The sequence below is a fragment of the Vitis vinifera genome, chromosome 9, assembly GCF_030704535.1.
Source record: "Vitis vinifera cultivar Pinot Noir 40024 chromosome 9, ASM3070453v1".
Taxonomy (NCBI): Eukaryota; Viridiplantae; Streptophyta; class Magnoliopsida; order Vitales; family Vitaceae; genus Vitis; species Vitis vinifera.
The window spans coordinates 2,282,789-2,308,896 of NC_081813.1; the positions used below are offsets into that span (position 1 = coordinate 2,282,789).

The window sequence follows — 26,108 nt, forward strand, 5'->3', positions numbered from 1 at the left end:
TCCAAATAGGAGGAGCAATGATCGATGGGGCCGGTGCCGGTGCCGGTGGAGGTGGACGAGGAGGTGGTGGTGGTGGTGGGGTAGCCCACAGCTGCAATGGTTGAGCACATGGACCACAAGCACCATCATACTATCCTAGCTACACACTTTGACCTTACCACTCACTCTAATTAGTGGGTTGCATTCATTCCTTGGCCTTCACTCTAACTAATTATTCTGGGTTTCAGTAGTAAGGCAACAATGGAGGCCCCAATTCTTTCATCGTATTGGCTCTCTCAAAGCCAACAGAAATACATTGGTACCCTGACGTTGATGTACAGAGGGTTCAATGCATATTTGCAATGGGGTTCACATGATCTCACACAAGTGGGCCTTTTTCAACTCCTAGAATAAAGAGCAACCAGCAACCGTACGATTGTGATCATTAGTGGAACCCATTTGTATTGCTAACAGACAACAACATGCATCCCCTCTCCCCCCCCCCCCTCCCCCCAGCCCTTTGTTTGGTGTTTGGGAAATTCGATTCTGAAAACAGCCTGATTGCTGCTTTTTTCTGGCAGCAGAATGATGTGCAGATGCTTTGTTGATAACATTCTGCATTGCCTTATAATGGCGGTAAACGAGTCCTTTCACTTTTGGAATGCCATTTTCAGATAAATAGGATAGAAATGCGAGATTCGCTCAATTCTTTAAGTGAAACAAACAGAACCTAAGTGTCAGAGTAGGGAAGAAATCTGCCACTACGGGTGTAGGGGAAATAAAAAGAATAGAATGTGAAACCAGATTTCATAGCAGGACTCAGAATGGATATATTCTAATTCTGGAAAGAATAAAAGGGATGTAACAGTGATCTGTGACCAACCTTAAGAATCTGGTTTAGGATGAGCTCAGGCAACTTTGTGAATGTGTTGGGATGGGATAGGATGCCAATGAAGACTTAACTTGTATTGCAATATCTTCAAAACGACAAAATGGTCTACAATCCAGCCAAAAAAAAACTAAGGAAAAAAGAAGCTTTGGGAGAGTATTGTTAACGGTTTTTTTTTTTTTTTTTCCCCTTTTTGATAACCGAGGAACCTTCCATGGCCAAGCCCTTAGGACTCTCCATGGAGACTCAAACCCCAGGGTACTGACTGCCCCACAACAACCAGTACCGGGTAAATTCAGGCTATCATCAGTGGTAGGATTCGAACCAGGACCATGTGCCACTGGGGTCAGCCTTAACTTGAAGCTAATACGATAGAAAGGCTAGATAGAGTTTTAACTACACTAATTGAAGAGTTCTCTATCCAGATGTAACTTATTTCATCTACCTGTTCAAGATTCGATCATAAGCCTTGCCTTTATGCCTACTTCTACTCGTTTTCTTCATCAACCGACTTGAAGAACTTAACTTTGAAGAGACATCATATAACAAAGTAAAATTCATAAATTTATGGCACGCCCTAAAACGGAGGTTTCAGCTCACGTATTTGACAACTTCAACAGTACAATACAATTCTGTAAAATCTATAATCCCATTTTATAATTCTTAATCAACCATGAGGATCCCTGTATGATGTAAATCAATAGACACTTCAAACTAAATTTATGAGATCAGAGAGATTACATGGGGATGGTGCGGGCCTTGTACATGCAAATGTATGCCATATGCCAGTCGCCTGAAACAAAAAGAACCAAGAAGTTAAATTTAAAATAAGAAATGCAGGTAGAACTCTGAATGAGGTCAAGCGGGGATGGACATGGAGAACTCAGCAAACAATCATGTAAAGGTTGTTACATGATTAGCTATTTAATGTAAATAAAAATAAAAATAAAATAAAAAAGCTCAATCCAAAAGAGTAATGATATCCATAGAGAATTTGATAAAATTTGAGAAAGGTAGCATAAGAAGTTTCCATCCACATATGTTGGCTCTCTTGCCATGAGTTAAGAGTACACTTAAGATCAGTTGAGGTGATCTTACCTCCTCCAGACAGTTTAGTGATGTCTTCCTCTCGCTGTGGGATTGGATTATCATCATCAAACTCAATCCATTTTCCTGTGACCAAAAATCAAAATTTACATTTATCTTCTATGGTAACAATTAAATAATTTATTCTAGAGTACTGACCACTTTCTTGCTTGACCCAGGCAACATAATGCCCTGAATCAGCACTCCTGCCCTTGTGGGTCAACACAGCAACCAGATCATAAATTCCAGTCAAGTGTGTTTCCTTGTCGGTTGGAACGCCTGCAGTAAACAAAGTTAGCAACCAAACTGCAAAAGAGAGACGTTCCATAGGCATAGTGCAGCACTGTCATAGAAGGGATTCGACATAAGCACATTACATCACCGAGAGTCATATCATCAATGAGCAACAAGGAGAATTCAAAGCCAAAAAGAAATTTGCTTGCTTTAAAAGTTTCATAGGAACTTGATAGAGGATATCCTCCCATTTGACAAATGGGCATCAGATAATATACTTCTGTCTTATCATATGAATCATGATTCATTCTACCAAGCCTACAACATCTTCATTTTTGCAACTTAAAGGAATCTCGAGTTCCAAAAGTTTTTTTGATCCAAGAAGCAGTACTCCAGCACTCACTTAATATGGTGATGAACAAAAAGAAATTTACTGAAACCCAAATGAAACATTAAAAGATATAGTAGATATAAGAAGCACAGAAATTTTTTTACCTTCATCAGATGTAGCTAAAGATGATTCACCGCTTCTATTTGACGATCCCTGTGCACAAAGAGTAGACATGAAACATACTAAACTTAATGTGATTAATTGTGCATGTGTGTGTGCATATGGCTAGATCAGATGGTTACCTCTGCATCAGCCATCTTGACATCATTGTCCTTCGAAGCAGAGTTCTTCAAACCAAGCTTTTTACCTTCCTCATCCCTTAGAATCTAATGGTTGGATGTTGAAAATAAAATCAGCAAGGCAGAGAAGACATAAATGGATTATGTAATTATAAGTTTGTCAAAGCAAAGTGCAAGCAAATACTTGTCGAGGGGCTTCCAATTTTTTGCGAAGATCATCCGAACAGAGATCATAAACATCCAATTCTAGTGGATAGTCCACTTTCTGCAAAACATGCACATTTTAGCCAATATATACCATATGATGTTTAATGGGGACACTAAGTGAGACAGAATTTGCATGAACTGAAATTTATGAGCCATTACAGCATTTAAGTTATATTCAACATCTACTCTCCGCAAATTTAACTACCTCAAAGCAAACAAAGTTGTTTTATCATGATGTGAAAGAGCATTAATAAAATTAAGAAAAGAAATCTGGGCTTACCCGCAAAATCTTTGCCTTCTGATTCGACTCCCTTTTCCAGAAAAAACGAACAAACTGAATGGTCAAGTACCTAGAAGAAAAAATTATTTGTAAGAATTCTCTTTCTTCACCCAGAAATATACAAACAAAAGCAAGGAGATAGAAAAAGAAGGGTGCCAGTAGACTCCACATCCACAAAGTTGAATCAAGTAATTCACATTTTGGCATAAAGCAGACATTCAAGTGAAGATCCAGAGAGTTAGGTCCCATGACACCCCATGGTGATGAACTGTGAGTCATCAAGGGTGGAAAAGGGGAACAAAAAGAAAAGAAACCAGGTGTTACCTTGGCAAGCCATTGATACGTGACTCTTTCACATAAATTGCACTACGCCCCAGAGAAGGAGAAGCCTTCTCCAACTCTGATTTCAGACCCTGCATCAATTATCCCAACTTATAAGTAGCGAGATCACAATTTTGTGTGCTCAGGATTAAGGGAAGAAGTTTTCTCGATGGGAATATCATTTGAGAAACTACTGCCTCTTCAGAGATCTATAAATGAATGAACAATATTACAGCTTCTATTTCATAGTACAAAGTTCAACATTATGCAACCCAGTTTGGTGAATAATGAGAAAAATCCTCAGTGGATAAAACAGGGTGAATATAAAGGATCAGAGATCAACCAATAAATCAGTATGGTATGGAAGAGCTACTACCTCACAAAGTCAAGGAGCTTTTGCCAGTAACATACAGAATCTACACAACTCAATAAAGAAAAATTCATGCATCAAAGTTCAAAAGAAGCATCTCAGATGCATTATGGAAACAAGGAGAAGGCCTACAATCACTCTATTGTTTCCCATTCCAATCCCATCATGCAATTGCAGCTAAGATAAGTTAAGAGGGTTCTGCTAAGAAGGAAATATGACAAACTTTCAAAAGTCTGCAGATCCTGAAGGCCGGAGGCCCACAGTTCCAGACTGCCGGTTTTCCACCTGCACTCTCAAACCAGTTGGAGGAAAAGTTTAATAACCCATTGAAATGGTAATCAGCAGTCACAGAAAAAATGCAATACCAACCTTATCATCTCAAGGTGATGGGGTTCAAAATGAAGTTAAGATTTTAAGCATGAAATGTTGGGAAGTGTTTCATATTCCTAACTCATATAGATTCCTTTTTGTAAAGAATATCATATAAAATGTTTTCTAAGTTAATATGTTATTGTACTATTAGATTTTCTTATAAAATAAGGAAAAAAATTAGGAATATCTCTATAAATATTCCTAGTCATGAAGTTAAAAGAGTTTTTTTTTTCTTTTTTGATAGGTAAAATTAAGAGTATATATAGAAAAGGGCACCCAAAAGGCGTCCCAAGTATGCAGTGATTGCCATAAAGGCAAAACCAAAAGTAAAGACGGCCTACAAAAAACAACACCCGCCCTCACTTAGAGCTTAACCAATCAAAAAAACTAATTAAAGTTAATGGCGCGTCATCTATAAATATCTTAGTCAAAGATCAGAAATTACAAACAAAAGAATTTTTTAGCCTTTGGATCAAAAGCTCCACATTTTCAAAAGCAAGTCTATTCCTTTCCTTCCAAACTATCCAAAAGATACATAATGAAGTTGTCTTCCAATCTTTTTTACACTTTTTGCCCACAAAGGAGTCATGTCAACCAAGAACAGTCTCTCTAACCATAGAGGGAAAGACCCAAGACACACCAAAGAAAACAAAAAGTAATTGTAAAAGAACCCTAACCTTTTCACAATGAAGTAGAATGTGGTTAATGATTTATTCTTCATTGTGGTAAAGCCACCCCCTCCTCTTAACCTGATCCAATGTTTAAGCCTTTCCCCATGATACCTCCCAAGTGAAAAAAAACCCACCTTGGGAGGTAAATAGAAGCTCTAGATGATACTACCAATTTCCCAAACAACGGTTCACGACTTCTATTTGACCATTTGTTTGTGGGTGGTATGCACTGCGAAACTCTAGTATAGTTCCTAACTTTTTCCATCAAGTTCTCCATAAGTGAGCCAAGAACTGGCCAGTCAGATGTCATAGTCTTTGATATCCCATGCAACCTAACAACCTCTTAAGAAACCGGTATGCAATGTGAATAGCATCAGAAATCTTCTTACAAGGAATAACGTGATACATTTCAGAAAACCGATCTACTACCAAAAAAATTGAATCGTTACCAAGCCCAGTCTTGGGCAAGCCCTGCACCAAATCCATGTTGATATCAGTCTAAGGCGCTACTGGAATAGGTAAAGGGGTGTGCAGTCTGCTCCTCAGAAATAGAACTGAACCTCCTAGCTCTAGGACAAAAAATAGGGACTTGACAGAAAACTTCTTGCTCTTTGACTCTGTCTAAAGCAACCTATCTTCCATGTCTCTAGACACCCTCTTCTCTTGAATTCTCAAAAAGAACTGCTCCACAATTCCCACCTCCTAATCATTGAATGGCCTCGAGAAACAAGGATTCCAACTGCCCCCTTCAACCATTGAGTACCAAACATCTGCCACCTAAGCCTTTTTTAAAATAGCTAAGGTAGATAAAGAAGGGAACGAGGCATACAAAGAATTGTCTCCACACCACTTATCCTTCCAAAACCTCACCCTTTGACCATTACCTACTAAGAACAAAATCCTACTAAAAAGATTTCATTCCTTCCTTATAGCTTTTCATAACCCCACACTATACCTCTCTCTCACTTCATAAGAGCACCCCCCTTCTTCTACCCTATATTTCCCACTGATGACTTGTTTCCAAAGAGCCCCCCTTTCATCCACAAAGCTCCAACACCATTTACAAAGAAGGGTCCTATTGAACGAAGATAGAGATGTAGGGAAGAATAAGAAACATCTAATGGAGCAAGAAAGCATCATATGGAAGGCGTTGGTGCAACCTAAAGTTAATTTCTTTGCTTGGAAAGCGACATGGAGAAAAGTTTTAACTTTGGATCAAGTTCAAAAAAAAGGAAGATCTTTGGCAAATAGATGCTTTTTGTGCCATATTGAGGAAGAATCCATACACCATCTCCTTGTCCATTGTGCAAAGACAAGGGTCTTGTGAAAGTTGCTATTTGCCTTTTTCGGGGTGTCTTGGGTGCTATCCTCGTTGGTCAGAGAGACACTCATAGGTTGGCATGGTTCATTTGTGGACAAAAAGCATAGAAAGCTTTGGAGAGCAAGTCCATTATGCTTATTTTGGACAGTTTGGAAGGCAAGAAATAGAATTGCCTTTGATAGGGATTAGCTTTCACTCCAAAGCCTAAAAAGTTCTTTTGTTTGTCTTCTTTGGTTGGAAATGAAATTGTTTATAGATGATGTTCCTTCAACTCTTTTCAATTTTTCCAATTGGTTGGGATCTTGTTGAGGGTGGTGTTGCTTAAGCCTTTCTTATTTTGTAGCTTTGGCTTTTGGTGGTGCTTTTTGGTGGTGAGGGTAATATTCTGTACACCATGGTCACTTTTTTGGCTGCCCTTTTCAATATATTTTTCTTCTTATCTATAAAAAAAAAATGGAGATGAGCTTATAAAGACTATACGCGATGGACACAGATGTGGGGAAGAATGAAAGACACTCAGTAGAGCTTGGGAGCTCGTGGTTCAGGGTATAGAAACAAGGAGTGAGAAAACATGGGATGTTTAAGGAACTTTGTAGTTGTATCTGGTTTCTATTTTCTGTAATATTTTTTATAATTTAGTGGAGTGATTCTCTCTCATCCTTGGATATAGGCATGTTTAGCCGAATCAGATTAAAACCCCATGTACCTTTGTGTGGATTATCCTATCTTTGTGTTATTGAACTAACATTGTTTGCATTAATGTTTCTGCTGGCACAACATGAAATTGCCTATTCGGAAAATATATATATATGATTTTATGTTTCAAAAGGTCAAAAAATCTCCAACAATCTTCCAAAAGTTTCAAAAGCACTCTGAAAAGGAAACTTAGCGTCCCTGTCATATCAATCACTCTCTATGGACCAATATTTTTAACCTATAGATAAAGGTGGTAAAGTTAATTAATGGTTTCTTTGAAAGGGACAATGGCTTCGTCATATCAAGTTTTTGCGTCTTTGTGTTGGAGTTGAAGATAATAATCTATGAGAAGCTGATAATTTCTCCAAGTTAACTGTGCTTTACATTGGAGAACAGGCATTGATATGTTGTTAGACCATGACATTTCAGAGCAAGCTGAGTCCTCAGGAACATTTGAAAGTTACTAAGAATATGAAAACAATTTCTAATTTCAATTCCATTCATATCTACCAATTATCCTTGTCCGCAACTCTGCAAGCAGAAACATCAACTTGAGGTACAGTTTCCAGGTTAGGAACTGTGATGGGGTGAGCGGCTGGGACTTAGACTGCAGTGTGAGAAGAATGTGCATCTCAAATAATTGCCCATGTACGTTGAACATGAACATGCCCTCAGAAGAAATCTATCAACACCAAGAATAAATCCCTAAACTTACGTTGAGATGGCAAGCTGATTATCTGTATTTCCAAACATGGAATATTTCTTTCAAGGAGCACAACAAAAATGTTAAGATCAAGAGATTAGACGCAGATGGTAGATCAATCAGACTCAAGAAATAATCAAAGACGTTTACATGTCCTCCTTTACAACTCCTAGAATTGGACCTCTCTACTAATTAGTTTTCCCACAAATCCTTTTCTCAAAATTGTTTGTGAAGTTAATTCCAATTGCAAACAGAATTTAAATATCTCACTTGGACAGTTCCTCATAATGCTTCTGAAAAGGAGCAAGAACTAGTTAAGACACAGCAAACAACTCAAGTTCAGATATTCATCGTAACCAGGAAGAACTAGTTAAGCAATGCCCATCATGATAGGCTATAGCAGAGGACAAAAAAAAGGTATTGCATGTATGCTAATAAAGTATTATAAGAAAACTAAAGGAATGAGATCTTCTAAGACTGATAGCTTCCTATTAGTTCTGTGAAAACACTTACGTGTTTTAGTCCTTCATGCAAATGGTTCACCTCGTGTGATATGTGGCATTTAAGTGAATAAACTGATTCAGTCTCTGAGCTCTCTTCACCACTTTCTTCGCAATGCATCCTAAACAAAACCAACAAAAGAAAATAACCAGAAAAGCATAATGTATAAGAGACTCTCATCCTTTAGGATATGTCAAAATAGAAGAACAGACAACCCAACAAACCATGAACCAGAAAGAGGCCACACAGCCTATACTAATGAACATAAATGATAAACAATGATTTGAGTTCTCTTTAATTGTGGAATCCATAAACCCTAGCCAGATCTGTAAATATTCACTTCCAGCAAATGCACTTTAATCGAGTACATTGCTTTACTTGTTAAATTTCCTAAGACAACAAACAGCCCCATTTCACTCTTAACGATTGTAATGATTATTATAATGACTTTCCTTCTGGGTTTTCTATATGAGCCTGCCCTGTAAAACAAGCTGGCATGTTTCCTAGAAGAATATACCAAATAATCGATAGTTGTTGGAAACACAACAAAACATAGATATTCGAAATCTAAATAACTCAATAACAACCATTGAGTGCTTGATCAGATAGTTATAGAAGCTGTCAACATTTTATTAACAAATTGTAAATATCCAAGTTCATGTCTCTTCACTTAAAGCCTGGTTCAAGTACCAGTTCATTTCCATGTAATAGCAGAATAAAAGGGAAAAGAAAAAAAAATTAATAATAATTTTAGCGCTTCCTTTTTTTTAACACCCACTGTGAAAAGTTTGTTGACCTGCCAATGAGCATAACTTGGTTTGAAAAGGGTAAGATGCTTGAGAGGTCTAATTTGAGACTTCTAATACAGTTCTAACTGTACATTCAAGTTTGTAAGTCATCAAATGCGCTCATGTAAGCAACAAAAAATTATTTACTATGTATAAAATTGGTAGGAAAGACATAGAAATTGCCTATAAATAATATTTGAAACAAAATAGATTGGTTCTCTTCCCTAGATAATTTGGATCAGAAGTTGAGGCAATAAAAAGAACAATCAAATGAATGGCCTTCACCAAGAACAGAAGATATTTATTGTAGGCAAATACACATAAAGCGATAGTGTGCAGTGCAGCACATGAACCTGAGCTATGTCAGTAAGTATTAATGAACATGTGTTTGGTGTGGTGTATTTGTATGTGTAGTGAGTCTGAGGTGCAAAACCATACAAGGTGATCAACTGGTGCAATTAGAAGGCTAGGTTGATTTGACACTAATGCAAGCACTCACAATTTGTTCACTTGATAAGCATTGAGAAAAGTGACAGATGAAAATCTGGTAAAGGAACTTACTATATACCTTATATTACTAATTATTTTTATGCTTGATGAATATAAGTAATTGTAAATATGGTGAACGGTGCGCCAGCTGGATTTTTCTCAAGCTCTAAGGGGTTGCATCAAGGGGACCCTCTTTCCCCCTACTTGTTCGTCATGGGAATGGAAGTGCTAAGTGTGCTAATCACGAGGGCTGTTGAAGGGAGTTTTATCTTTGGGTGTAGCATTTGGCGAGGTAGAGGGCAGGCTGTCAATATATCTCATTTACTTTTTGCGGATGACACAGTAGTTTTTTGTGAGGCAAAGAAAGAGTACTTAACGCATTTGAGCTGGATACTTTTTTGGTTTGAAACGGCTTCAGGGTTAAAGATCAATTTGGACAAAAGTGAGGTTATTTCGGTAGGGGAGGTGGAAGAGGTGAACGAGATGGCTATTGAAATAGGATATAGGGTGGGACAGCTGTCTGCCGTCTACTTGGGGCTGCCTTTAGGGGCGCCTAATAAGGCCACTTCCGTGTGGGATGGGGTGGAGGAGAAGGTGAGGAGGAGACTTGCCCTTTGGAAACGCCAATATATTTCCAAAGGTGGGAAAATCACTCTTATAAAGAGCACAATGGCCAGCATGCCCTTGTATCAAATGTCCTTGTTCCACATGCCAAAATCAGTGGCAAGGAGGTTAGAAAAGTTACAAAGAGACTTTTTGTGGGGAGGGGGCAATGGGGAAAAAAAAGCCCACTTAGTCAATTGGGAGGTGGTGTGTGTGGATAAAGAAAAGGGAGGGCTGGGACTAAGGAAGCTTGCTCGTTTGAACAAAGCCTTGCTAGGCAAATGGATTTGGAGGTTTGCTTGTGCTAAGAAGGATCTTTGGAAGAAGGTGCTTGAGGCAAAGTATGGGCAAGAGGACTTTGGATCGAGGACAAGGAAGGCAAATGGGGTGTTTGGAGTAGGGGTTTGGAAGGAGATTTTGAAGGAATCTAATTGGTGTTGGGAAAATATGGCGTTCAAGGTGGGAAAAGGCAACAAAATCAGATTTTGGACAGATCCTTGGTGCGGGAATTATGTGCTGTCCCAAAGCTTCCCGAATCTCTTTGCCATGGCTGCCCAAAGGAATGCCACGGTGGAGGAAATGTGGGACCAGAATTCTGGCCAAGGTGGGTGGAATTTAAGGTTTCCGAGGGACTTTAATGATTGGGAGTTGGATACGGTGGGCAACTTGCTGGATGTGTTGAGGGAGCATAGGGTTACGTTGGAGGAAGACTCAGTGATTTGGAAGGAAGGAAGAGATGGGCTATTTAGAGTCAAGAAAGCGTACAGCGTGTTGGCAAGCCCCATTGTCGTCGAGTTCCCAAATAACAATATATGGGTGGATAGAGTTCCAACCAAAATTGATTTTCTCGCATGGGAAGCCGCTTGGGGGAAGGTTCTTACTCTTGATAGGCTTCAGAGAAGAGGGTGGCAGTTCCCTAACTGTTGTTTCTTGTATGGTTGCGAAGAGGAAACAATTAATCATATCTTAATTCATTGTACAGTTGTCAAAGTATTGTGGGATATCATTCTTAGGTTGTTTGGTGTTCAGTGGGCCTTTCCAGAATCTATAAAGGAGGTTTTATCTAGCTGAAAAGGCTCTTTTGTGGGGAAAAAAAAGAAAAAACTGTAGAAGTCCATCCCGCTATACATTTTTTGGACGATTTGGAAGGAGAGGAATAGACTAATTTTTAGGAGGGGGGAGGGGGGGATGTTAGCAGTCCAGAAGTTAAAAACTTCTTTTGTGTGTAATGTATGGGGTTGGGCTAAATTGTACATTGGAGAGGAGCCGCTCTCCCTTATAGGCTTCTTGGAGTGGCTAGCCTCCACTTAGGAGTTGGTGTGTTTTGTTCTTTTTTGGTTGGGAGGCCTTAGTCGCCTCGTATACTCCATGTATGCTTTGCAGCTCTTTTGCCTCCTGATAATATATTCTGTGTTTACTTTTCAAAAATATAAGTAATTGTAAATATATACCTGCTAACAAGTTCAACACCAAAAAGTTCCTTCACAGTATCGAGATTTTCACTGCAAGTGAACATTACAGAGTATGATTAGCATTAACCTAGATATGATGACAAAAAGAGCAGGCTAACAATTTTGAAAATCACATGCATTGTTTTACACCCTACCAACAAAAAGCAAACTACCTGGAACCAGGTGATCTAAGTGACTGAGAAAGAGTGTATAAAAGTTGTGTCCAACATTCCTCAGCATCCTGTCATAAGTTTTAAAATGTATGAATTAATTTACTAACAGATTTAAAGCAGTTACACTGCTATGACTGGGTGACAAAAGAATTGAAAACCTGTTGCATGAAGACACCATTATGCAGCTGGCCAAATTGAGGATATTTTTTACGCAATACCTGCAAACATAAAGGAGCAAGTCAACAAGCAGTCCTTAACAATAACTGAAATTATATTAGGAAAAGAGATTAGCACTACATTGGAAACAATGTCCTTTCCACACAAATTCAAGGAAAGGAATATACAAAACTAAATACAAAGAGCTCAGTATGGAAAGGATGCACTGTAAAAATTCACTGAAACGAATCAGGTACTGCATTTGATGCAGAATGCAGCCAAGAAAGTAAACCCCATCTCAAATTGCGAGGCATAAAACTCATCCAAATGCCAAAATACCTATTCTTCATTTGATATAGTAGTGACAAACCCAAATCCTCTATTCTTCTGTTAATATAGTAGTGATAAACCCAAATCCTTTGTTTTCCCTCTTTAGCTCAAGAGTAAGAGTGGTTTAAAGTTTCTAAAAGGAAAGTATTAACAGTGTGGAAGGCGATACCACAAAGATATCAAGGAGCCCAAACTTCAGCAAACATGGAATCTTACATGACACCATTCATTTTTTCTTAGGGAGCTTTTGTTGAAGGATGAAAATTTTTTAATATGATCTTAGTTGCCAGTGAAATTGTAGATAAGAAGCGATGCTCAGGAAAAGGGGTTGTCTTAAGAATAATATTGAAAAAGCTTGTTGATCATGTAGAGTGAGATTTTCTATTGTATGCTTTAGAAAGGAAGATCTTTCAGCCAAGATGGAGGTCTTGGGTTTTTGTGCTTATCATCAGTCAGTTTGGTTTTGCTAATAAATAGGTGCATTAAGAGATGGGTTAAGGCATGTCGAGGCTTAAGATAGGTTGATCTGCTTTCACCTTTCTTTTTACCATTGTGGCTGATGTTTTTGAGTAGATTAATGTTAAAAGCAATGAAATATGATATCCTAGACAGCTTCTTGGTGGTGGGGAATGGTAGAGAGAAGGTGTCACATTTATAGTTCATAGATGACATCATTTTTTTCCTCAAAAGCAAGCAAGATGATTTGCAAAATCTTAGGATAATCTTGATGGTGTTTGAGTGCATTTCAAGGCTAAAGACAAATATATCCAAGACTACTTTCTTGGGCACAAATACTCATCAGAACCAGGTTCTTGCTTTAACATCCCTCTTAGATTGTAGAGTCTTCCATTGGCCCATCTCCTATTGCTTTTAGGGCGGGTGGGTGGGTGGGCCTGGGGGGGGGCACAACCAAGAAATGTCTGTTTTTTGGGAACTGGTAGTAGAGAGGATTTCACATTGCCTTGATGAATGCAAGAAAGCATATTTATTCCTTGGAGGTAGGAATCTAGGATTAAAAGAATGCAAAGGGATTTTCTTTGGTCAAGAGTTGGAGAAAGGAAGAGAGATCACCTTGTTGGTTAGGAGCAAGTGTCTGACCAAAAAAGGAAAGAGGATTTGGTGTAGGTAGAATATCTCTAAGGAATAGAGCTCTCTTAAAGTAGCTATGGAGGTTTCCTAGGGAAGGTGATGTTCTACGGCACAAGATCATTTTGAGTATCCACAGGTCACATGTAGATGGGTAGGATGTCAACATTATTGTCAGGCGATAGCATTGTTGCCCTTAGGAAGCTGTTTTTCAATGTTTCTCTAATTTCTTCTATTTTAAGCGTTTGTTAGTGAATAATGGGTGATGGTACAAAATTTTAATTTTAGAAAGAGATGTAATATGGAGACCTACCCTTTTGTATTCAATACCCAAATCTCTTCAAGGGGCTTTTTAACGCTTTATTTCCATCCTCTTATCACCTTCTTGGAACTTTATTTTTGATTGGAACTTGGAACCATTTCAACCAGGAATTTGAGCAGCTAGCTCTTCTAACTTGTTCCTAATTCAAGTATATCTACCACCTAGCTTTCCTAATGTAAGGGTTTGGCCTTAAACCTTTGGGCTTATTCATAGTTGTTCATTTTTTAAATCCCTTTCTAGCTCCAATTCCATTCATTTTCTTTCCACTAACTCCATTTAGAAATCTAAAGCCCCTCATAATCTTAAGGCATTTTCTGGTTTGTGGATAAAAAGAAGGTTATTATGAATCATTTGCTTCAAGTGAGGAGGCCTTATAAAGGCCTCAACCTGGAATGATGTGTTTATGTGTAATAGAAGTGGAAAATTAATGGATCATATTTTTTTACATTGTGCACTTGCATTAGGTTTCTAGCACAAGCTATTTAGATTTTTTTTTTTTTTGATAAGTAAACAAGATATGCATTAAAAATAGGCTAAAAGCTACAAAGCATACAGGGAGTATACAAGGCGGCTAAGTGTCACAGGATGCTTCAAATGACCCTCCCCATGGGCTTATATAGAGCTCAGGAAGCTTCTGGAGACTCCTGGAGCCATCTACACTAAACCATTAATGGGAAAAGTATGGAAGGTTCTAGAGATGTCTAGAGAAGTCCACACATCTCTACACTATGGTGGAAGGCATGAGAGGAGTCCAGGGCTTTCTAGAGATTTCTTGTACATAAGGTTGTACATAGATTAGTGTAGGGAGTTTTAGAATATTCTTGATTTGCAAAGAACCCTCAAAGGTTCCAGAGAGTTCCATTGGTGCCTATAAATAGGTGAAGCCCTCATTTGGCCAAGGCACCACCCAAATCACTTCCTAACCAAGCAAGTGAGTCTTCAAAGCACTTGTAAAGGCTTCCTTGAGTGATAAGAGCTTCCATTCTCTAAGAATTGCCTACTAAGCTTCTTAAGCTTTCGAGTCGTGAGCATCTTAGCCTAGCAAGCTAAGCATTGGGAGCAAGGCTGACTTAGCAAGATCAAGTGTCTTGACTTGCCTAAGTGTCGCACGAACCTAGTGAACGACTAAGTCCGTGACATAAAGCCTCAAAAAAGAGCAACAAGACCAGAAAAGATTCACCTCCCCTTAAGTGAATGCTACCCACTCCAAAAAGCCTATAAGGGAGAAAGACTTCTCACCTAAATACAATTTGGCCCAGCTCCATAAGTTACAAACAAAAAAATTCTTTAATTTCTGGATATTCAACACACCCCCCCTAAAAGTTAGTCTATTCCTCTCCTTCCAAACCATCCAAAAAATACACAACGATATGAACTTCCAAACCATTTTCCTTCTCCTCCCCACAAAGGGGCCCCTCCAGGTAGTTAAGACCTCCTTTACAGTTTCTGGAAAAACCCATTTAACATCTACTAACCCAATAATAATATCCCACAAAGCTCTAACCACTATACAATGTATAAGAATATGATTTACATTTTCTTCTTCACAACCACACAAAAAACAACAATCAGGAAGTTGCACCCCTCTTATTTGGAGCCTGTCCAGAGTGAGCACCTTCCCCCACGTCGCCTCCCAAGCGAAAAAAGCAACTTTAGTTGGCACCCTATCCACCCAGATGCACCTTGAAGGAAAAACTATGTCATTAGGATTGGCCAACAATCTATAAGCTTCCTTGACCCTGAACTGACCATTTCTTTCTCGCCTCCACATTACTGAATCTTCCTCCAAAGAAGGCCTATGACCCCTCAAGATATATAGCAAATCCTCAACCATATCCAACTCCCAATCATTAAAGTCTCTCAAAAAGTTTAGGTTCCAGCCTCCTTGACCAGAATTTTGATCCCACATCTCCTCAATCGTTGCATCCCTATGCGCAGCCATAACAAAGAGGTGAGTGAAGCAATGGGACAGCGGTGTATCAGTGCACCAAATATCTTTCCAAAATCTTATTTTGGTGCCCTTCCCAACTAGAAACACCATATTATCCCAGCACCAATCAGATTCTTTCAAAATCTCCTTCCAAACCCCTACTCCAACCGCCCCATTAGCCTTCTTTGACCTCCAACCACGATCCTCTTGCCCATACTTCGTTGTGATCACTTGCTTCCAAAGATTATCTTTTTCGCAAGCAAATCTCCAAATCCACTTACCAAGCAAGGCCCTGTTCAGCATGGCTATTTTTCTTAAGCCTAGCCCACCCTTGTTCTTGTCTATGCAAACCACATCCCATTTAACTAGATGAATTTTCCCCTCCAAGTTTCCTATTTAGATTTAATTAATTAAATTTTGCTAAGAAATGTTGAGATGTTCTTTATATCTTTTAGGGGCTTCTAAAGACTTCCTAGAGGCAGAGTTTAATGGAGTTTTGTTAGCCCCACTTCAATTTTGAATATTTGGCAGGAAAGAAATGTAAGAATTTTTTAGAACATGTGAATTTTAGTATAAGCAATTTAGGATTTGTTTTATTTCTCCTCTTTTGTATGGGCTTCAGCCAATAAAGCCTTTGCTAAGGCTCCTTTGAGCCTTCTTTTTTTTTTTTTTTTTGATAACCATGGATGTCCGAGCCAGCTTACACGCACCTCGACTAATCCCACGGGGCCTTGAAGTTAACGACCGGGCAAACCTCCAGTGGCCCTAAGGGGACTCGAACTGGTGACCATTGGGGAGCAAACCCAAGGCCGGACCAACTGAGCTACCCCTCAAGGTTTCCTTTGAGCCTTCTTTTGTTTGATTGGAATTTGATATCAAGGTCTAAGAGGATGGCTAAGGAAATATTTCTTGTCCGGTTACCACCTCGAGATCCATGAGGTTAAATTTCGATGGATGCTCTTTGGCCAACTCAGGGCAGTTAGGTATTGGTGAAGTATTTAAGGATTATCATGGTACTGAGGGTACTGGTACAGTGCAAATAGCCTTCCCAAAACCTGCATGAGAGGATTTTGCTACTGAGGGTTGAGATTATAGCTCTTATGAAGAGCCTAATACAAGTCAAAGTGTTCTTTCCAACCTTTAATCGAGGAAGGTTCTATTGTTAAATGACCAAGAAGGAAAGAAGTTCATGGAGATTTGACCCATGGCTCCACAAATATTTTTGACAGCTTTAGAGAGGTTATACTAAAGGTTTTAGTGTCTTTTGTAGGAGTTTTTCCCCCCCTGGTGCCATTTTAGTGACTCTTTGAATTTTATTTTATTTCTTTCCTAATATTCTCTCAATTCTGAAAATCATTTGGTTCTCTTGTTGGGAGGTCTTCTTATTTTTGGTTAAATATATATGCCTTAGCCCTTTTGCTTTTCCCTTTAATAGAAATGACATAGCTGTTTCTAGTATAAAAAAATAAAAAATTCACTATTATCTAACCCCCCACCATAATAATCACTCCCTTTCAAAAGTTAGGGAGATAATGGAGGACATCAAAGCTTTTTCTTTTTTTTTTTTTGATAGGTTAAAATAATTTAACATTCCACAAGAGTAGAGATTGAACCCTGGTACTCAAAATAAATCATAAGAGGACATCAAAGCTATTTCCTGAAAATTCCTCCAAACCCAATAATCCCTGGCTTCCCAAAAAGTGCAACCACCAAAATTTAATTTAAATGATCCCAAGGAATGCAGGGCCATGGACATATGAGGAAGCAATGGAGCATAAAGGAACACACACCATTGCTCTAGCAAATAATGCGACAAATGAAACTAAGTGACACGTTGCCCAAAATGATTATCTAATAGAAGGCTTAGTTTGATGAACTTCGAAATCACCAAGACAGCCCTAACAATGACTAATAGAGAAAGTATTCTAATAGTAAGACTCCACTTTGCAGACAGTTAAATCAGGAAAAGGCTAATCGGAAGTGCTGAATGAGGCATGGTCTTATGCTATAGCTACTGAAAGAGTGCAAGGCATGGACTGAACAGCATGTGGATGACTGAATGTCATGTAGAATAAAGGAATTCATTTCCCTTGACTAGAAAGTCTGAGCTTGATCTTAGATTTTTTCTTGACAAGATAACCTTGTGCTTAAACATGAAGCTTTACATATATGAGCTCCTTTGTCACGAGCACTAGTGAAGATATTTCTACCTTCAGTACAGAAATTTCTTCCATCTTTGTTATACCAAATTTGAGAACATTGTACTCCTACAGACTTACCAGTTTTATGAATGAGAAATATTGAGTTGTGCAGCAAATTAATTATAAATAAAACAGTGAAACAAGAGAACAAACCATCCAAAACTGCATGGGCGCCACAGGCTTGACATTTTTATCAAGCTCACTAAATAAATCACGTGTTGCACAAGTCAACATATGAGAAGGCTGATCCAAATCATTGCTTCTTCCAGAATGCGGATACCTGATCAAAACATTGAGCAGTAGATGTCAGTCATATGAAAGACATTAGACTCAAATAGGAGGAGACTACACTTGAAAAAAGATTGTTTGAAGCAAAATTTTATATCCACCAAGGAGAACTTACTTGATTAAAGCTGACTTCAACTCTGGAACTGAATGCAAGCACTGTACTGTAGAGTTCATGTAGCAGGTGTTTCCCAGATTAAATAAACCAGCACTGTGACCCTGAGAGCAGAGATAGCATTAGCTGAAAGCTTTAAACAATAAGACAAGGCAAAACAATGCAGTGACAGAAAAAGGCCAGTGATTCTCTCCACATTCACATAACTTACTGTAAAGAAAACTAAGCAGACAGAAAATAAATAGACAAAACACTAGCAGTTTTCTTTTAGTTTTCAGTCATGCCAAGGGTTAAGTGCAAACAAAGATAATGGATGAGTAACCACTGATAGATGACAAAAAAACAATAGATTGGAAGGCTAGCAAATGTTACTCTTGACCTGCAAAACATCAAAGATATGACATTATAAAAATTCTCAAGTGCTAACAAGGTTACCGGATCAAGTTTGCATATCCCAAACACAGAATGTAGAACCCTAACCCTAGTTCAGGCTGAGGGCAATCTCAGCCAAAAGCATTAATCTGAATTTGAACAACCAAAAATAGTGGGCATTTGGCTGGGTCCTGGCTGACTTAACAGTAACATCCCAATCTAGTTGGTGAACATGTAGAATTACAAAAGTACTTCTAAATAAATCAGGAGCCTGTATACTTAACAGTGTAACTTGTGTTGGGATTCAAGGCTTTGTTGAGTTGTATTTTAAGGAGGCTAGAATTTCAGGGCATGGTTGAAATCCATCTAATAGGCCCAAATTTACATTCAATCATAAACTTTGATGATGGGAACCTCTGAGGGCACAATATTTGAAGACATAACTCACATTACCTGCAGAAAGTAGTGTGACTATTATAATGATTTTCTTTTTTCTTTTTTTTTTTCATAAACCCTGTATGGACTATCTCTGTCAAACAGAATTTACCCAGGGAAGAATGCCTTCAGAAAATCATATTTTTTCAGAGGAAGAAGTTGAGAAATCATATCAAATGACCTCCAAGCTTGAATCATAACCTGTAAACTGTTTTTCAAGATTGAATGCTGCTAAATATCAATACAAGGAAACAAGATTTCTTAATTAATTTTTAAATCATATGAATTCTTTTAGACATGAGGTGGTCATAGCTTTATCGCAACCTTTTTTCTATTTTTTGATAGACAACAAAAGCATGTATTAAGAAGCGCCAAAAAGAGGGAGTACACCCGACGTATATAGGAAGTATACACAAAACATCCTAAAGCAAGCACCCAACAGAAACAAGGTTAGCCTACAAGGACAGGGCAAAGCTGCCTACAAGAAAGCACATCTAAGAAATTCAAAATAAAGGGGGTTCTCCAATTCCAACAAATCCTAGGGCCACTCTAATAATAATAACAATACTATTGATATCAATCTAATGAAACAAGGAGCACTATGCATATCAATTAAACATGGGTATGGTATTTCTTGATTTATCAAATGATACATAGTGTAATAGAGTCAAAACAGGATACTCTAATTATAATAAAAAAGGAATAGATACCTCATAGACAGGTAGACTCATCAAAAGACCCTCTATCCTCTCATTTTCAATCCAATTTTTTATGTTCGTTATATGACAAGATTGTTAGAAATCTTTTATGTTTTCAATATAATCACTCTTCTGATTTTGGAAAAAGTTTCTCTTGATCGATATAATGCTTCTTCTAAAACTCATCTCCACTCCACAATGGAGGATAGCTAATAGTTAGGGTTCAAAAAAGAAACTAAATAATCACTCAACACTCATGGGAGAAGCCTTGCCCACATCAAGCACTCATGCTTTTTTAACATTAACTTAGATCTAGTAATCATTCACATTAAGACAGAAGCTCGTTGTTTTTTCTTTTGTTTCCCTACAATCGGAGCCATTAAGGTCTATCCATTTATGCACTCAACCCAACTTTGGATCCATTTTATTCTCCTCCGAGAGTTCAAACAAGGTTTGGGAAGGAAGAGACAACCCTCCAATTTGTTTTAGTAAAAGATAAAGTCATGGATCTTACCACAGCTACCACTTGCTCTTCTTCAGGAAGATCCTCCATGAAAACAGGGCCCTTCTCCGGGGCCTTAACAATCTCATCTGCAGTTCCCATCATCATCAATTTTTGACCCTGAAAAAAATGAATATTGTACATCTTATTGAACAACAAATTCTACAAGCACAGGAAAAAAGAGAAGCAAATAAGCCGTAGATCATTCACCTCTTTTACTCCTAAGGTTGACCAATCTGCATCATCCTGTATTATCAAAAGAACACAGCTAAGAAATCTAACAGCCGCTCTTAACAAATGCAAACCACAGAACTCTTGAGCAGTGAGGTTTATCATTCACAAACTATATTCAATCAAGTAAGTTATGAATCAATTCTACTTTTCCATATCATACAGAACTATCCAATTACCTTAAGTAAACCACCTTTGACCATGATCTTCTGCCTTTCCGGCGGTACTCCTGTTAGATCAAACAACTGGCATTTAAAAACATATGGGGACTGGGTAGTGTCAATTTCCACAGCTGGAAAGAACTCTTTTTGCCACTTTACACTCACTGTGAAGAGAAATACAATGCAATTGTCAAAAACAGCAACTAGAAAAATAGGACGAATGAAATGCCAAACAAGAACTATGGAAATAAAAAGAAGGATTAGCCCATGCCTCAACCCAATCTAGGTGATATGCCTTAACATGAAATTAAAGAAACAATGGATAAAAATAACAAAACCATGAAACCAGTTGCTTATTGATGCATTTTATTATCAATTAATTTTTTGTAGAGACCATACAGGTTGAATGCAAATTGAGATCAAGAGCATTTGAAATTATGGCACCTACTAAAATATAAAAACAGGAGCCCACAGCTATGACCCATGAACATGGACACAAGTGTCATACTGAGACAGGGACAATACATATCCCAAACAATGCATTAAAAAACAATGACTGCTAACAACCCATGTCCACCTAGGCCCCGAGAAATCTGTAAATTTTATATGATTCACAAGATTATCAAAACAACAAACAGAAAAAGAAAACATAATACACATGCATGTTGAGTCCTAATTCAAAAATTAACTTAAAATCACCAAAGTTGGGCCTCTGGCATACAATACCAGGCCATGTCTGTAACCATCATTCATAAAAACACCATTCTACATGACTGCACTTAAATTCTTAATACAACCAAATTTAAGATATGTAAAGAAACAAAACCACCCATTAAAATTGTCACAAACATTTCTTTGATAGGTAAATAGAGCTTGTATTAACAGTACACACAAAGTATACAATCAGAACGCCAAAAAAGCTAGGCAAAGAAGACAAAAAAACCTTTCCCCTAGCTAGACATATAAAATTGTCACACACATATGAGCCAATGTGTGATCTTTGAATTATAGAATCAAATTCCAAAAATCAAATGGTAAATTGTTATTCAAAAAATAACACAACCCATAGAATTCAAAATAGGAGAATGAACTCCAGTTGTCCAGAAACTGAAGATTGGTGAGCAAAGAAGATAAGAAAACAAGCTATAAGAAAAGTGACATTATTGAGGATGCTTGAATTAACTAATTGTTTATTGGGTGATGTCCAATATACTAAATCGATAATAAAAAATGACATAACTCATAAAAATCTAGTTGAGTCAAGAAACCCAACTCTGGTTGTCCCTAAAATGAAGATTGGAGAAACAAGGCAATAAAAATGAACTGAGAACTATGGCATTGACGAACGTGTCTGAATTAATTAACAGTAGAACATACGTGATTTTTAAGTCAAACACCAAAATCCCATAAACTGAATCGATAATTGAAACTGAGCCAACTCGTAAATTCAAAGAACACCAAGAAACCCAGCTCCAATTGTCCCTGAATTGAAGATAGGCGAGCAAAAAATGGCAAGAAAACTAACTCTAAGAACATTGACATTGAGAAGCATGTTGGGATTCAGCAATGGTTTGATTACATGCAACTTTTTGATCCAATTTCAAAACCCCATACACTAAATTAATAATCCAAACTGACCCAACTCGAAAAAGTCAAAATAACCCAAGAAACCCAACTTAAATTGTCCCTAAATTGAAGATTTCCGAACAAGAAAACAGCAAAAGAAAAACGAACTACAAAAACAACGACATTGACGAGCATGTCGGGATTTATCAATGCTCGGCCGCATACGATTTTGGTAGTAAAATCAAAGGCTGGCTCCTCTCACCTGTAGGCATGGTTGAAAAGCTCGTGGATAGGAAGGATCCACACAGAGACAGAAGGATTCAGGTGTTGCTGTTTTAGCTTGCAGAGAGGGCAAAGTCGAAAGATGGTTCTGTGTTTTCGGGGCCTCCATATATACAGAATCCACTGTATTGCATAGCTCTTAGGATCCAGTATGTGGACCCTACCCGAACCCGACCTTTATGACCCGGATCCGACTGAATCTGCCTTTTTAAGTTTTAAGTGAGTGTTAAAAAAATAACTTATATAATATACATCTTAGATAAAGTTTAAATGGATTCCGGTCGGACTCGGATTAGAAAAATATTAATTCAAAAATAGAAGGAAGATTCGAGCTTTATTTAGAGTACGTTCGTGAGTTATTCTAATTTTTTTAATACTCAAAAAATAAAATTTTCAAAGTATTAAACATGGTATAAATATTTTTTAAAATCACTGTTAAACACGCTCTTTGAATGGATTTAGCGATATTCTAAAAAATGTTTCTATCATTTTTAATACTTAAAAAATAAATTTTTTTAAGTATTATTAATATTATAAACACTTCCTAAAAGTATTATGAAACGTTCTCTTATAGTGTTTTTGGTAGTGATTTTATGAAGTGTTTTTATCATTTATAAAATATAAATTTCAAACAGTTATTTTTAAAAATAATTAAAATTTTATGTGTTATATAAGTATTAGGCATTACATTAAACTATCTTTGGTATTACATTTGACGGGTAAGTACATGAAACTTTGATTATTTTTAGAGAAATACTATTTTGTAATTGTTTTTACATGAATATATAAAAACTCATTTTAACATAACACAATCTATATCTTTTCAATCTCAAAAAATATTAAAATAATTTTTTAAAAAATCCTAATATTTTTTTTTTATTTAATAGGAATGAAAAAAAAAATCTACTTAAATTATTTTAAATTTTCCTATTTTCTTTTTATTGAAGTTGATTCCAGTGTAATCCAATTCTACATGATGGTTTTGTATTAAAAGATCAAATTAAAATCAACAATAATTCAAAATAAAGTGGTTAATTAATTATTTTTTGCTCATAAAACATTTTTTTTTATCTTTTTATATTGAAAAGTGAAAAGATAATAATATTTTAAAAATATTTTTATCCTATTATATCCCATCTTAATTTTCCTTTACTAATTATCACAATTGTAATAATTCCTTTTGTATAAATTAAATTGGATGTAAATAATAATTTTTCAATGACACATTTTTTGCCCCTATACCCTAGATAGATTATAACTTTTAACAAAAAGCCAACTCTCTAGTATAAATTAAATTATGTTATCATTACATAATAAATCATGTCATGTGATAATCTCATTTTCTGTAGTTGAAATAAAAAAAGGTAAATTGCAATAATTGAGACAATACTTTTAGGAATATATATATATTTTTTTTGGCCTCAAACTCTCCAATTATTTGGAAATTAATCATATCCAACCCATAATTGTTGTGAAAAAAAAAATCATATTATGAAACGTTTTTTAAATGTTGGAAAAAAAAATTGTTTTTAGAGTCACTCAAAAATTTTGAGGGTATTTTGAATATTATATCTCTACCGAGTCTCATGCTTCATGATTATTGTAGGCCTTATCCTAGTTGTTTCAAGTGTGGGGTATTAGTCGGGAATTATCCCATGTGGAGTATGGGTTGAGGAAATAATTTAAGTGCAAGACATCACTCGAGAGTAGACTAAGAGTTTGTTTGGTGATGGTTCTATAAAGTATTTTTAACCCCAATAACATTTCAAAATAACTTGTTTTGATAAAATTTTCAAATTATAGATGTGTTAAAAACGATTTTTAAAATCATTATCAAACCGATTGTAAGTGTAAAATATCACTTAGATGGTTGTTGTAAATGCAAGGAATCGTAACATCGTCGTCGTGAATTTAGGAATTTTCATATAATTTAAATTAAAAAAAAAACAATGAGATATTTTATCCATATAACCGCCCGATATATTTTATCCTTTGATTTCTTCCCTCGTAATTCTCCATTCTCATTATCATGAATGAAAAAGACGAACCAGAGAGAAAGGGAATCGGGTTTTTTCTCAAGATTGATCTTTCAAGGTAAGCATTTAGCCTATAGATTTAGTATTTCAGTTCTACAACCTTGAATCTTTTAGGTAGTCTCTTAAAAATATTGAAACTGTTCTCATGCCCTGGAAGGCATGGTTTACTGGGATGAATATGGGCAAGTCAATGCCACTGAACTCAAGACTGTCACTACAAGGCAGTGTTGGTTTCATAAGTGCAGGGCATTGGGTTGGGTATTGAATCCGGATCAGGTGTTCAAACTCAAGTTCAGTCACCATTGATGGCCAGAGATGAGGGCACCAAGAAATCAATGGATGTTAGGCAGAAAATATGAATAATAAAAATAAAATAATTTATTTTTGGGACAAAGTTGGAAGCTCCACAAGTTTTTTTTTTAATTAATGCATATAATTTTAAATTTTAGGATTTTTGAGTTAATACTCAAATTTACTTATAATTTTTTTTTGGTTGTAATGTTTGATGTATTTTTTTAGTTTTGGATTTGTTAGTTAATGACATCCATGTCTTGGGACTCGAGAGTTTTATGTGTGAAATAATCGTGGTGCCCTTGGCCTCTCTTTTATTTGTTTGCTTCTCCTTTATTTGTTTGCGATTATAGGCTTATACGCTTATTGTAAAATTACTTTTAATTTTCTAAAACCTAAAACAATAAGGATTTATTTGGTAATTATTTTCGAAAACAATTATAAAAATAGTTTTTAAAAATTATTCTCTAATTTTTGTAGAAAAAAAGTATGTTTAAAAACTTAAAATATTTTTAATATGTTTTACAAATATTTTTTATGTCTAATATTTTATTTTTAATCATGTTTATATAATTGTTTTTTAAAACAACCATAAAAAACCAATTAAAATATATTATCTGTTGTATTTTTTATTTTTAATAATAAAAAATAAAAAATAGTTTTTTTATTATCAAACATATTTTTATGTTATTTTTTATTACGAAGAACAAAAAATTGTTATAAAAAAATAATTCTCAAACAAACTCTAAAATTTTTTTAAACAGTTTGTAGAAGCCATTATATTTTTAAAGCAAGGGTCTATTTGGTAATATTTAAAAAAAAAAACACTTTTAACTTTAAAAATGTTTTTAAAAGAAAAAAAAGATGTTTGAGAAAAAAATATGAAATACATTTTAAAATAAAAAAATATTTTATAATATTAAAAAATTTATTTATAGTATTTATGAAAAAAAAACCATCATAGATGATTCTTTTAAAAATCCAAAGAAAACACTTTTATTAAAAAACGCTTCAAGTAAAAACACCATGAAATATACTTAAATTTCGTATTTTATAAAAAAGTTAATATTATTTTTTATTTTTTGAAAATACAAATTTTTTTAAAAAACTTTTACTTCCCTTATTATTATTTTTACCCACAAAAATTTTCACAAGATAAATTCAGTATTTCAGGTGTATTTTAAAGATTGAATTAAAATTAAAATTTGCTCAAAAAATTTCTAAATTTGTTTTTCTGAGGTTATATTTTGCTTTTTTATTATTATTCCAAAATTTGATACTGAGAAACCCCATTTCTAATATATATTTTTTTAAATTTCTTATATGGTTTAGTTTTTATTTTTTC

General features: G+C 36.1%; 1 protein-coding gene across 1 annotated transcript; it reads right to left on the bottom strand.

The window, feature by feature from the left end:
* Positions 1–1,411: 1,411 nt before the first annotated feature.
* On the bottom strand, positions 1,412–22,552 carry LOC100254966 (ubiquitin carboxyl-terminal hydrolase 6). The gene is made up of 18 exons (XM_002280964.4): positions 22,417–22,552; positions 20,607–20,752; positions 20,407–20,442; positions 20,209–20,316; positions 18,193–18,293; positions 17,943–18,069; positions 11,923–11,982; positions 11,765–11,832; positions 11,592–11,642; positions 8,273–8,381; positions 3,630–3,718; positions 3,306–3,375; positions 3,003–3,083; positions 2,822–2,905; positions 2,684–2,732; positions 2,114–2,233; positions 1,967–2,041; positions 1,412–1,661 (listed from the first exon to the last, which is right to left on the bottom strand). Exons 1-18 carry the CDS (start codon positions 22,424–22,426, stop codon positions 1,606–1,608), a joined length of 1,440 nt encoding a protein of 479 aa, XP_002281000.1. The 5' UTR covers positions 22,427–22,552; the 3' UTR covers positions 1,412–1,605.
* Positions 22,553–26,108: the final 3,556 nt, after the last annotated feature.

Excerpts from the sequence above, each read along its gene's own strand:
- LOC100254966 (XM_002280964.4), bottom strand. Across the intron at positions 11,643-11,764 it reads CTTAGATCACCTGGTTCCAG|TGAAAATCTCGATACTGTGA; the intron begins GTAGTTTGCTTT and ends GTTCACTTGCAG. Across the intron at positions 2,906-3,002 it reads AATTGGAAGCCCCTCGACAA|ATTCTAAGGGATGAGGAAGG; the intron begins GTATTTGCTTGC and ends TCCAACCATTAG.